At 45.1% G+C, this 14,730-nt stretch overlaps 1 protein-coding gene across 3 annotated transcripts in view; it reads right to left on the reverse strand.

The window, feature by feature from the left end:
- Positions 1 to 14,730, reverse strand: part of TMEM242 (transmembrane protein 242) — a 62,625-nt gene that overhangs the window by 33,700 nt on the left and 14,195 nt on the right. For all 3 annotated transcript variants that reach the window (XM_077283303.1, XM_077283305.1, XM_077283304.1), the window contains exon 2: positions 5,835 to 5,935. In XM_077283303.1, the coding sequence (XP_077139418.1) occupies positions 5,835 to 5,935 (101 nt within the window). The remainder of the gene's footprint in view (positions 1 to 5,834; positions 5,936 to 14,730) is intronic.

Consider the following 14,730-nt stretch of genomic DNA (forward strand, 5'->3'; position numbering starts at 1 on the left):
TGTTCATATCCTTCCAGGGCAAAAAGAAAGGATATGGAGTCACAAGAGCAACATTATCCAGGTGGATAAGAGACGCTATCCGGTTGGCCTATTCCATGAAAAATGAAGAACCTCCGGAGGGTATCAAAGCACATTCCACCAGAGCCATGGCTTCTTCCTGGGCCGAAAAAGGGAACGTGCCAATCGAGGATATATGTAAGGCTGCAACTTGGTTGGCTCCTTCCACTTTCTATAATCACTACAGGCTTGACCTGTCTTCCGACTCTGACCTACACTTTGGCAGGACTATCCTCAGCACGGTGGTCCCCCCCTAGGTGTTGGTCTCTGGAAATCTCTCCAGTGGGTGCTGTCATGGCGAAGGGTAAATAGCCGGATTACTTACGGTAATGCTCTTTTAATGAGTCCATGACAGCACCCAGTCACATCCCTCCCTAATAAAGCCAATGTAATTACTTCTATGAAGATTATATTCTGATGATACATTGTGATGATTAACTAACACTGGCGGTCCTCCGGGTACTCTGAAATTAAACTGAGGAGGAGAGGGGGACCGCCCCCTTTTATGTCTCTGTAGGTTTCCTGTTCCTTGGGGCGGATCCCTATCTCTCCAGTGGGTGCTGTCATGGACTCATTAAAAGAGCATTACCGTAAGTAATCCGGCTATTTTTGCTTAGTTCAGGGCCAGTGTAAAGAAGATAATGTCTTGTCATGTGCAGATATATCCCCATGATGACCACAGGGGTTCACAGATTGTGACGATCAAAAGGAATCCATTTTTATTTGTAATCTTTATTTGTATAACTACTATTTTACACATTTACCTTCCCTTTATACAATTTGGTAGTTAGCAAGCTGTCCCACATATGAGTATTATGCAACTCCACTCCGTTAGTAAGGGGTTAATTAACTAAACATGGCTAATTACCATGCGGCCAGTGGAGACTTGCGTCCCACAGTGGAACGCACAGGGCAGCGGTTGATGACGTAGTTCCAGTATGCGCCGTCGTGGGTCTTTGGATGGAGCGCCGTGCGGCTTCTGGACATGCACAGTCAGTGCGCGGGAACCTCCGCTACGCTCCAGCTGGATCGCACGCAGCAGGACGACAGGAAGAGCATCTGGTCATGCGATGACTCGAGGTAATCACATGCCACTTCCCCACCAATGATGACTGGCGTTTTTCTATGGCGCCATTTGTGAGAAAAACTAGGGGATAGTCACTTGTGTGTCACTGCATACTAATGATCTAACTCCATTTTGGGGGAGGCACCAACATTTGTCCTCTAGTGAGTGGAGGAAATACAACCCCCTTTTTTTTTTACTTGATGGGGATATCTATATTTAGAAGGAAGGTGGATGGCCACCATGCAGCATCTGAATATCTGAACCTCCTGATGATCTGATATGGTGAAACATGTAGAGGTCATTAAGAGCATCTGAAACCATGAGCACCCTCTTTTTGGCTAGCTGTTATTAGATTTATTCATCTATTTAATACCATGTGTCATTGAGCATTCATTTGTTCAATTTTAACAATGTGTTTTTTCTCTTTTGACTACCTTTTTTTTTTTTTTTTTATATGACTACCCAGTATATCCATTACCTAGTAAATAATTAGGGACTCATGGGGACAGTCTTCGTGGAGTGGGGGCGCCATATCCGCTGACAAGTAGGGTGCCTACCTCCGCTGCCAGGCAGGTTGAAAATAGCAGGGAACAGCATAGCAGGGTACTAATTGCACTTATCACCTGTGTTATTGTGAGACTTTTTCACCCTATTACACATTGCCATTATCATCATTTGTCTACCCTATAGTATCAATCCTTTAGCTGGCAATCTCTCTGTTACTTCTTTTTCCTTCGATAAATGTGTGACTCACCAGCGCAGGGCTATATAGGAGGATCAGGGAGAGCCGCCGAGGAGCTGGGGCGCCATTTCTCGTTTTTTGTTTTGTGATTAGGGTGCCAACCTCTGCTGGTAGGTAGACATTGGTAACAGGATTTGCTGTGCAGGGTGAAAGTAGCCAGCACGGTTGGCTGTATGGTGATTCTTTTATATGGTGTTTTGTTTTTAGACAAAAGTAATTAAAAGTAAAATTTTATCCGATTCATCAGTTTTTGGTATAGGGTTACTTTTTTGTTGCTTTGATGTTTTTTTTACTTTATTGGTATATCTTTGAATGTTTGACCGTAGTCTGGACACCTATAAGATAAGAGTTCAGTATAGGTTACTAAACGAGTGGAAAAGGGTAATTACATTTCTGCACGCCTGCACTGTGAAAGCAGTGTAGGTTACTTAAGTGTGGATAGTTAAAACGCGACAGACAGACAAATTAGGAGCAAATTAGAACATCAACCAGAGAGAAAAGGTAGGCAGAAATAGAAGAATATAGATAGCAGAGAGCACCAGGAAGGAGGGGCAGAACGCAGTGCACAGACATAGGGAAAGACAGTGAAAGCCACGTAGCTGTGAAAAGGGTTATCTTTCGTCTGAGCGAATAACTGTGTGTGAAAGAAGGTGACTGATACATGAGACTCCTTGCTTGAATGTGCATGCCGTGTGTAAGATAAGGATTTGAGAATAAAAATCCTGATTGTATAAGGGAGTCCAATTAGGTGTGATCCTTGGTCAACTGGCACCAGGATAAAACAAAGGAACGCTAATAAGTAAAAACACATAGTCACAAGTGTATGAATGAGATACGGTGAAACCAAATATTTTGTTGCTAACTGATATTTGGGGAGGCTGCAAGTGAAGCAACTGAGCTAAATGCTCTGCAGATTTTGTGTAGGCTGTGCATGTTTTAGGAAAAGAACAGTCGAGAATGTTGCTGCATACCCTGTGTGAGAGGGCTCCTCCAGAGACTGATCGATGCATCCATTACTAAAACTATGTACAGCCAAGTCAATCCCCGCAACGATGAATATGAACAAATGCTATAGTTGAGAAAAGGATATGATCTCCCCATCCTATGGGGATTCGGAAGAAGAAAATGAGAAGAAAGTCCGACACTGGCACTAGGCCTTTGGAGTACCTCTAGGTTAAGGGAAGAATCATATCTTATCTCAAAAGGGGGAACTGATAGGGAAATCAGGGACCACCTTGACATATTCTTTAATTCATACACCGTATTTTCCCGACTATAAGACGCACTCCCCCCCCCCCCCCCCAAAAAAAGGGGGGAAAATGGGGGGTGCGTCTTATAGTTGGAATACAGGCTTACCGGCAGTGGTGTGGCGGCGGCAGAGGTGTTGGGATGGAGGCGGCGCAGTGAGCGGGGTCCCTTTCATAGGTGAGGTGATGCAGCAGCCCGGTAAGCAGCAGAGCCGGATGAATCATGTTGTTATCGGTGGTGGCGGCCATCTTCCTGAGGCCGCGCGTGCGCAGATGGAGCGCTCTGCTTCCCTGGGCTTCAGGAAAATGGCCGCGGGAGTCCGCGCGTGCGCAGATGGAGATCGCGGTGGCCATTTTCCTGAAGCCGAGTTCGCAGATTGAGATCTCTGCTTCAGGAAAATGGCCGCCGCGATCTCCATCTGCACACGTGCGGCCTCCCTCGGCCATTTTCCTGAAGCCCCGGGAAGCAAAGCACTCCATCTGCGCACGCGCGGCCTCAGGAAGATGGCCGCCACCACCGATAACATGATTCACCCGGCTCTGCTGCTTACCGGGCTGCTGCATCACCTCACCTATGAAAGGGACCCCGCTCACGCCATACCGCTCACTGCGCCGCCTCCATCCCCGCCCCTCTGCCGCCGCACCTCTGCCGCCGCCACACCACTGCCAGTAAGCCTGTATTAACCCGGCTCCGCTACGTCACCTCACCTGTGGAAGGGACCCTGCTTACGCCATACCGCTCATTATCGCCGCACCTCTGCCGTTGCCACACCACTGCTGCAACCCTCCCATGGACACCAGGCCATGCCGTCGCCCACCTAATCAGGAAGGGACCCTGCTCAGGTGCACGCCGTACCGCATCACCCCACCTCTGCCAACACCATGCCTCCTGTGACCCTGCTCTGCCACCGCCAGCCCTCAGGTAAGATACTGTAAATTTGGACAATAAGACGGACCCCCATCTTATAAAAAATCTTTTTTTCTGCAATTTTCACCCCAAGTTTGGGGTGCGTCTTATGGTCCGGTGCGTCTTATAGTCCGAAAAAATACGGTATATTTTCTAGTTGTAACAGGCTATGTTCAGACATGTCTGTCATATGTCATTCTGACCTTTCATTAGAACTGCTGACATGACTACGCCTAAGAGTTATATTGATATAGGGAAGCTAATGACAGGTGGTGATATCTATTAGCTAGATAATGGGTTATAAACTGCATTAGGGTAAGGCTAATTACATTGATTTTGGGACCTTGTGGTATTGAACACTTGTTCACAGATCACTTCTAATGGAAAAACACCTTATCAATTAATGATGATCTCATTTGTAATAAACAGCTGATGTGCGCATGAACAGAATGTATACGCCCACTCAAAAGAGGATATAAGGGCAAGGTGTAACTGATTAAACTATGGCTCTGGAAACGGATCATCTGTCTCTGTCCCATCACTGCTCGAGCATCCTCATATCTGGCAACCATCCAATATCCCTGAGGGTCTGACTTGCAGACCACCCTAACAAAAGTGAATTAGATTCCTGAAGTCTCAAACACACGTTGCTCATTTTCTTCTGGCAGATTTAAATCTGCAGCATGTCAATTCTTTCAGCGTTTTTGCTGCAGATTTCACTCATCCTAATGAGTTGGGAAAAATATGGAGCAAAAACGCATGTAAAAAATGCATTAAAGGGGACTTGACATGTCCCCAGAACCACCAGAAGTTGCGACTACCTATATAAATAACCATGCCTAACAGTCCCTTTAGTACATTAAGCACAAACACAGATATTTAGAAAAAGAATTTCTAAAGTCCGTTTATGATGTGTATATGAACCATTTGATTAGTCGATGGGGTGTTAGTTTCCCCAGACTAGTCGGCCCACTCAGAATGTTATCACGACCCTGTAGGCGTGATAACATGGCTTACAAAAGCCAGCACCATCGCTAGTGCCATACTTATCTAGCGCACACGAGTGTCTTTGTATACACACACACATCATTGAGCCTCTGAAGCAGGGTGTATGTGTCCCAGCTTCAGAGATGCACACTGCACAAGATCGGAAGTCATTTGTAGCAAAAATCATCATCTCCTATGAACGACGACCACGGGTTATCGTACATAGGAGATCCACAATGACTATCACGGTGGTATTCTGAAGACCCCTGGTTGTCATGCCAACCCATCGGCGCCCCGCAATTATGTCACAGGGGCACAGAAGGGCAGGGTTAGGGATGCACTTCCTGTAAGATTGAAAGGAGCATTTAACATGTTAACATCCGCGGGTGGATCGCGATTCTACCCGCAGCTGTTAAGGGAACAATGACAGCTGATCAACTCAGCTGTCATGTGCCAGAAAAGATGTAATCTCACATCAAATGTCAGGACACAATCTATGACGTACCTATAGGTCATGAAGGGGTTAAAGAGTACCTGCTGTTTTAATTTTATTTCATAAATTAATAGTATGTGTGAAAATATGAAGATATGCAATATATCTTATCAGAGAAGTCTGTTTCTTTCTCTTCCTGAACGAACATTTCATTCTTAGTCTTAATTTGCGGGTAAAATTTGTCTCTAGTGAATACAGACTTTCACATGCAGTTTTATGGAGAGAAAGGTGGAGGAAGAGGGAGAAACAACAGTCAGATATAGGCTTGCAGCTACACTTTAACCAGTAGCATATAAAAACATAGCTGAGTAACTTTGGAATTAAGTATCACTTACCTTATTAAACCAATTGGGACTCCTCTTCTTCGCAAGGGACAATGTTGTACCAAAACCTGCAAATATCCCTGCTGTTGCAACGGTCCCAAGAAAAATTCCACCTGATGGATACACATAGAAGTCAGGTTAAAATATTCATTTTTAAATGATAACCATTTGAAATGGAACCTGTCACCTTGGAAAACACTATTTTCATGCAGGTATAGGGTTAATCTATAGGTAAATAGAATTGCAATGTTGCCTGGCTGCCTTACTGAAAGTGCAGGTATCGGGACAAAATTATTTCCTCCCGAGAGTCGCCGGTTTTCACTCATGGGGTTATGCACAGAGCAGCAACAGTTACCCTCATTATATTGTCAGAAATATGTCTTGGAAGCATTATAACACCTGAAGATTAACCCTATATCTGCAGCAAAATAACATTTTCCTGAGATAACCCACTTTAAAAATTGTAGCAAACTTTTCAAGTGAACTTACACAAACTTGTTGGTGTCTGCCTCTAATGGCTCCTACCTACCCATAGACTTATGAACAGAAACTGACATCGCATCTTTAAGTGAGTCACTATTCACCGATTTTACCAGTGACTTGAAATTAAATGATCAGCACATCCTCAAGCTATGGCAAAATTATTAAACTTTACAAACCTTTTTCCGTTACTGGCTTAAAAGCTTTGATGAAATGGGGGGCTCCTCAGGCCCTTTTCACACATTTGGTTTAGCACCTAGCAAGAAAGCATATGGGAAACATCTACTGAAAAATCTAGTTATCTTGAATTAACAGCTAGGTGCTAATTACTCTGTATAAACTGGGGTAGATCGGCTCACTCGGCTTAACGCGGATGTAGTCACGGGAACGCTAAGCCTTTAAGGATGCATTTGGTTTATTACTACAGCATATACCAAGGTTTAAAGAATAAAAATAAACACGGCCCTCTGGGCAAAACGGTAGCACTATAAGCAGTCCTTGCACTAGTCGTGGTCAGTCCATTCAGGGTTAGCAATGTCTTTGAACAAGAACTACATGCACACACACTCCCCTGGAGTCGTCTTCTTCAAGCCCTCAACATTCATTTACGCGAAGAATTACATGACTGTGATATCACTAGGGTCCTGTCAGAACACGGCGGTGCTGGCTCTGTAGGTGGACATATGGGGGACATTCTCCCATCCGCTCTATGAATGTCCCCCTAAAAACAAGCTAAAAACATAACTTAACCCTCGCAACAGTTACTATGATGGAGGAAATAAAAACTCTGGATTTTACATCACTGACACCATTAGGTGAAGTAAAACATACCCTCCCCTTTTGCCTAAAGACGGAAGGTTTGGCACCTTAAAAGGGAAGGTACCGCATTTGTAGATTAATAAATCAATACAATGTAGCATAACATGCTGTTATAACCAAGTTTTTATTGCATTTGAAACTTATTTCGTGTGTTATAGGAGTTTACCAAAGGCACTGTGGGCTGACAGCTTGCTTTTACAGTAGCAGCACGACACTATCAGTGTCATAATACGGCACCCCATGGTCATAGGAGATAACAGACGGACTCCGACCCTATATATTGTAATAGAACTGTCACTGCTGTGAACTGGGCATGCCTCTGTGGGCTGCACAATTCACAGTAGTGGGAGTGTTCTGCTGCCATGTTCATGGAGCCCTCGGATCTGCTAACATAAGCAGTACTGCTTCCAGCACAACAGATCCTAGATTGATGGCTGAGGGGAGTAAAGTGCAGGAGAAAAGCATAAAGAAACATCAAGGAGGAACAGTGTACCATTAGCATTATAAGAACAGGAGCTTTCAACCCTCAGTAAGATAAGAAAAGGAGCTGCAGGTCTGCAGTGACTGGCCAGGCATTATGGAGGGGTTTCAGAGAATCATGTAATCTGAGTGAGAGGGACTGATGGGAGAGAGACCGTAACTGCTGGTAATAGCAGATCAAAGGGAAGTCACCCACAAAATGGTGCTGCCCTGTGATGCTACTCTTCATTCTGCCCCAGGGATACTAGAACACCCAAACGGGGAGGAAAATGGTGATGTCAGCAGTTACTGCCCCAATTTTGCTGCTAACAGTAAAGTGGTAAGCCTTACAATAGCTGCTTGAGGTCTAAAATGGAAAATGCTCCTCTAGTGGTAAAATATATATATATATATATATATATATATACACACATACACATATATATTTTTAAGGAAATATATAATATTTTTCATATAGAAATGTTTGCAAACAGTACAAACATTGCATTAATACATTTTAATTACTATTTTAAGCCTAATTTCCCAAAAAAAAAACTACAAGAAAATAGGTGGCACCTTCCCTTTAAAGAGGGGAGGAGTCTGGACAGGGCATCTGCGTTCCCATGAAGCTTCCCTGGCCTGTGCTCGACATGAAAACTAAAATCCTGCAGTGCTAAAAACCATCTAGTCACCCAGGCATTCTTTCCCTTCCTTTCTCTCCTCCATCTCAGGGGCGCATAATCTGACACTAGCCTGAACTTAAGGCCTAGCAGGTAGTACCTCAGGGAGTCAATCACCTATTTGATGGCCAAGCACTCTTTCCTCCTGTGAGAAGAACTATGCCATCATGGAGAGAGTTTCCTACTTAGGTACAGGACTGGGTGTTTGTCCCATTTATTTCCTGAGACAACACAGCTCCTAAATCGACTTCGGAGGAGCCCATGAAGCACAAACTCCTAAGTGAAATCTGGTGCAACCTAGATTGGCTGTCTATTCGATACAGTTCAACTGGAATCAGCGAAGGGGTATAATACGATAATTTACAAATTGCTTAATAGCACGTAGACCCTAACTAAAAATTCTGAGGTTAATAAAATATAACTGTAATGATCAACCCCTTAGTGACAGAGCCAATTTGCTGCTTAATGACCAAGCCGATTTTTACAATTCTGACCACTGTCACTTGAAGTATATAGGCAAATGGGTGAAATGAATTTACAAAAGGGATACGATTGCTGGAATCTTGTCGTTCGTTAATCCTGGTTCTATAAGACTCAGTAAATATTCGTTCAGGGTACCCCGTCTTGAAATGTAATGTGCAACTCTAAGTCGCTGTGTGCGAAGTAATGTATCTGACAGTTCTATTACCGTATTTTTCGAACTACAACACGCACTTTCCCCCCCCCAAAAAAAGGGGGGGAAAATAGGGGGTGCGTCTAATAGTCGTAATGCAGGCTTGGTGCGGCGGCAGAGGTGCGACGACAGGGATGCGGCGGCAGAGTTGCGGGGATGAGGAGGCGCAGTGAGCGGGGTCCCTTTCACCGGTGAGATGATGCAGCAGCTCGGTAAGCAGCAGAGCCGGATGAATCCTGTTATCAGTGGTGGCGGCCATCTTCCTGAGGCAGCGCGTGCACAGATGGAGTGATCTGCTTCCCGGGGCTTCAGGAAAATGGCCGCGGGAGGCCGCGCGTGCGCAGATGGAGGAGATCGCGGTGGCCATTTTCCTGAAGCAGAGTTCGCAGATTTAGATCTTGGCTTCAGGAAAATGGCCGCCGCGATCTACATCTGCGCACGTGCGGCCTCCCGCGGCCATTTTCCTGAAGCCCCGGGAAGCAGAGCACTTCATCTGCGCACACGCGGCCTCAGGAAGATGGCTGCCACCACCGATAACAGGATTCACCCGGCTCTGCTGCATCACCTCATCGATGATAGGGACCCCTCTCACACCATACCTCTCACTGCGCCTCCTCATCCCTCTGCACCTCTGCCGGTAACCACTGCTGCAACCCTCCCATGGACACCAGGCTGTGGCGTTGCCCACCTAAGCAGGAAGGGACCCTGCACAGGTGCATGCCGTACCGCATCACTCCACCTCTGCCGACACCATGCCTCCTGTGACCCTGCTCTGCCACCAGCCCTCAGGTAAGATTCTGTAAATTCGGACAATAAGACGGACCCTCATCTTATAAAAAAAAATCTTTTTTTCTGCAATTTTCAGGTGCCTCTTATTGTCCGGTGCGTCTTATAGTCCGAAAAATACGGTAATTCTCTGAAACTGAGATCTAGGGATCGAACTTTTAATGGATTCTGGAAGCAGACTTTTAAAATGTAGTAGACTATTGAGGTCCTTTGCTTTTAGTATAGAGGTCTGTCAATAGTTGTCCCCCTTCGTTCTTAATGACTAATGTGTCCAGGAAGTTGATTTTGTAAGGGTCATATGTCATGGTAAAGTTGAGGCCTAGCCAAGATGAATTTACAAGCTCAAAGAATGAATTGAGAGATTCCACTGTACCCCCCCACCAAATGCAGAAAATGTCATCTATATAGCGATTCCATATTAGGATGCTATGTTGATAAAGATGACTAGCATAGATAATGGTTTGTTTGAAATCTGCCATGTAGCAATTTGCATAGGGTGGGGCTACATTCAAGCCCATTGCTGTGCCGCGACGTTGTAGATTGTATTTATCTTGAAACAGAAAGAAGTTATTAGTTAAAACCAAAGTCAAGAGATCAATGCAGAGATTAACTTGGTCATGGTCCATGCCTGATGTAGAGAGTAACTGTTTAACTGATTCAATACCCTGTACGTGTGGTATGGAAGTATACAGATCTTTAACATCGAATGATACAAGGAGAGCTTCCCTTGGTACTTGGCCCAACTGCCTAATGACATCCAAAAAGACTCCTGTATCTAAAAGGAAGGACGGTGTTTTTTGAACATGTGGGGTATTTTCTCTACATAGATCCATATAGGAGATAAAATTGATTCTGTGGATGCCACTATAGGCCTTCCAGGTGGTTTTTCCAAATTCTTGTGTATCTTTGGAAGAATACAAAAGACTGGAATTATGGGGTGACTTTTGTAAAAAAAATTCCCATGTTTTATTGCCCAGAACCCCCAGCTTGGAATATTTATGTAAAATATCCATAATTTGTCCATGAATATTCCAAGTGGGATCTCTGGGTAGTTTGGAGTAAATTGTGGTATAACTGAGTTGTCTGTATACTTCAGTGATGTAATATGTTCTGTCCATAACTACAATCACCACTCCTTTTATCTGCAGGTTTTATGATCACATTCTGATTTGGAGGGTTTGGAGGGCCTGGCGATCTAGAGCAGATAAGATCAATATCTTTACATAAATTGAGAAAGGAATTGTTCACAAAATCAATAAGGGTTTCTAGAGCATGGGAGCCCTGTGGCAGCATAAAGAGACTCTTAGATCTAAGGCCGAGGCTGGCTGCTGAGAGTAACTTAGGGTTGCTTAGTGTATCGGCGGTAGATCCTACGGATGGCCGAGATTTAGAAAAGTGAACATTAAACCTCAAACGACGATAACATTTTTGGAGGTCCATTTCAAGATTGAACGTTCTACATCTATATGAGGGGCAATAAGACACACTCTCAGGTACCTTGCCGCTGGTAGTCAATATCTCCTCTAGAACTTTGGGGATTGCTGAATACAGTGTATTACAAAAGCGTCTCTTATTGCCCCTCATATAGATCGTCAGGAATCCCACCAATATGTCATAGTTCACAGGGAGGTATGATACCTTTATCATCCCCACCACTCACACCAATTTGTCATAAACCGGGGTTGTTTGGTTGCCCCTGGTTCTTTCTGAAGGGGACTTATCTATTATCTTTATTGATTTTGTGAACAATTCCTTTCTCAATTTATGTAAAGACATTGATCTAAGTCGATTACACTATCCCCCAAATCTATCTGCTCTAGATCGCCACGTCCTTCGAACCCTGCAAGAGGATAAGAATCTGATCATAAAACCTGCACATAAAGGAGAGGCAATTGTAATAATAATAATAATAATTTTTATTTATATAGCCCAACATATTCCAGCACTTTACAATTAAAGGGAACCTGTCACCCCGTTTTATCAAGATGAGATAAAAATAGCGTTAAATAGGGGCAGAGCTGTGCTTTACATAAGTGTATTTTTTGTGCCTTTATTCCCCACCTATGCTGCCGAAATACCTTTGTAAAGTCGCCGTTTTGGGCTGTCACTCACGCTGGTCTGGTCATATGGGCGTGGTGACATCGCTGTTTCTCCCCCAGATCCTGCTCATCTTTCCGTTGGTGGCGTAGTGGCGTGCGCATGCCCAACAGGCGAATCCACTGCGCAGCTGAAGGAAAAGAGCGCGATCTGCGCTATTCAGCGGTTTATCGGTGGGCGCGGCCATCTTCCTGAGGCCGCGCGTGCGCAGATGGTAGTGCTCGGCTTCCCGGGGCTTCAGGAAAATGGCCGCCGCGATCTCCATCTGCGCACGCGTGGCATCCCGCGGCCATTTTCCTGAAGCCCCAGGAAGCCAAGCACTACCATCTGCGCACACGCGGCCTTTACAAAGGTATTTCGGCAGCATAGGTGGGGAATAAAGGCACAAAAAATACACTAATGTAAAGCACAGCTCTGCCCCTATTTAACGCTATTTTTATCTCATCTTGAAAAAACGGGGTGACAGGTTCCCTTTAAGTGGAAACATGTACAGGCAATAAATTCAATACAAGTTAAGACAATTTAAACAGTGACATTAGGAGTGAGGTCCCTGCTCGCAAGCTTACAATTTACAAGGAAATGGGGGGGACACAATAGGTGAAAAGTGCTTGTTATTTCAGGTCTGGCAATTATAATAAATAGGGATTTTCATATAAAGCTGCATGATCCAGTCATCAGCCCATGTGTTTAAGTGCAATAGTCAAGTATCAAGTGCTGTTATCGTGTGCATGGAGGCTGTGGAGACAGATGAATAGTAGGGTGCAGATTCAGGATAATATTTGGAAGGAGTGAACAGGGCAAAGTTAGTTTACTGGGGGCGTGGCTATGTAGCTGAAGAGAGAAGACGTACCCTGCGAGAGCTCCCAATATCCTGACGTTATCCTGCCACTCAGACCCCTTTAAAACACGGGCTGCTTGTGAATTGTAGCCCCCCTTGGACCCTGGAGAGTGTGGCTACTGCGGGAGGCGCTGTGATATCCAGAGGAGAGCCGGCGGAGTGTTATGGACTGGTAATTTAGGAGCGACATGCGACTAGCTCTGGGCAGGTGGTAACTATACAGACCGGAGTGGATTGATAATCTCAGAAATCCTATAAGGACCAATAAACCGAGGCTTGAACTTAGGGGAAGAAACCTTCATAGAAACATGACGAGAAGATAACCAGACTAAATCCCCCACACGAAGCCGAGGACCAACACACCGACGGCGGTTAGCAAAACGCTGAGCCTTTTCCTGAGACAACGTCAAATTGTCTACCACATGAGTCCAAATCTGCTGTAACCTGTCCATCACAGAATCTACACCAGGACAATCAGAAGGCTCAACCTGCCCTGAAGAAAAACGAGGATGGAAACCAAAATTACAAAAAAAAGGTGAAACCAAAGTAGCCGAACTGGCCCGATTATTAAGGGCAAACTTGGCCAACGGCAAGAAAGCCACCCAATTATCCTGATCAGCAGACACAAAGCATCTCAAATAGGTTTCCAAGGTTTGATTAGTTCGCTCAGTTTGGCCATTTGTCTGAGGATGGAACGCCGAAGAAAAAGACAAATTAATGCCCATCCTAGCACAAAAGGCCCGCCAAAACCTTGAAACAAACTGGGAACCTCCGTCAGACACAATATTTTCCGGAATGCCATGCAAACGAACCACATGCTGAAAAAACAATGGAACCAAATCAGAGGTGGAAGGCAATTTAGGCAAAGGTACCAAATGGACCATTTTAGAAAACCGGTCACAAACCACCCAGATAACAGACATCCTCTGGGACACAGGAAGATCCGAAATAAAATCCATGGAAATATGCATCCAGGGCCTCTCAGGGACAGGCAAAGGCAAAAGCAACCCACTAGCGCGGGAACAGCAAGGCTTAGCCCGGGCACAAGTCCCACAGGACTGCACAAAAGAACGCACATCCCGCGACAAGGAAGGCCACCAAAAGGTCCTAGCCACCAAATCTCTGGTACCAAAAATCCCAGGATGACCGACCAACACCGAACAATGGACCTCAGAAATTACCTTACTTGTCCATCTATCAGGAACAAACAGCTTCCCCACAGGACAGCGGTCAGGTTTATCAGCCTGAAATTCCTGAAGCACCCGCCGTAAATCAGGGGAGATGGCAGAAAGAATCACCCCTTCCCTAAGAATGCCAACCGGCTCAAGAACTCCAGGAGAATCAGGCAAAAAACTCCTAGAGAGGGCATCCGCTTTAACATTCTTAGATCCCGTAAGATATGAAACCACAAAATCGAAACGGGAGAAAAACAGGGACCATCGAGCCTGTCTAGGGTTCAGCCGCTTGGCCGACTCGAGGTAAATCAGATTCTTATGATCGGTCAAGACCACAATACGGTGCTTGGCCCCTTCAAGCCAATGTCGCCACTCCTCAAATGCCCACTTCATAGCCAACAACTCCCGATTGCCAACATCATAATTGCGTTCCGCAGGCGAAAACTTTCGGGAAAAGGCGGCACATGGTTTCATCAAGGAACCATCAGAATTCCTCTGTGACAAAACGGCCCCTGCCCCAATCTCAGAAGCGTCAACCTCAACCTGAAAAGGAAGAGACACATCCGGCTGACGCAAGACAGGAGCAGAAGTAAATCGGCGCTTAAGCTCCTGAAAGGCCTCAACAGCCTCAGAGGACCAATTTGTCACATCAGCGCCTTTCTTCGTCAAATCGGTCAGGGGCCTAACCACACTGGAAAAGTTGGCAATGAAACGGCGATAAAAATTAGCAAAGCCCAAAAATTTCTGAAGGCTCTTCACAGATGTGGGTTGAATCCAGTCATGAATGGCCTGGACCTTAACAGGATCCATTTCTATAGATGAAGGAGAAAAAATAAACCCCAAAAAAGAGACCTTCTGAACTCCAAATAGGCACTTAGACCCCTTCACAAGTAGAGCATTA

This window comes from Ranitomeya variabilis, chromosome 2, assembly GCF_051348905.1.
Source record: "Ranitomeya variabilis isolate aRanVar5 chromosome 2, aRanVar5.hap1, whole genome shotgun sequence".
Lineage (NCBI taxonomy): Eukaryota > Metazoa > Chordata > Amphibia > Anura > Dendrobatidae > Ranitomeya > Ranitomeya variabilis.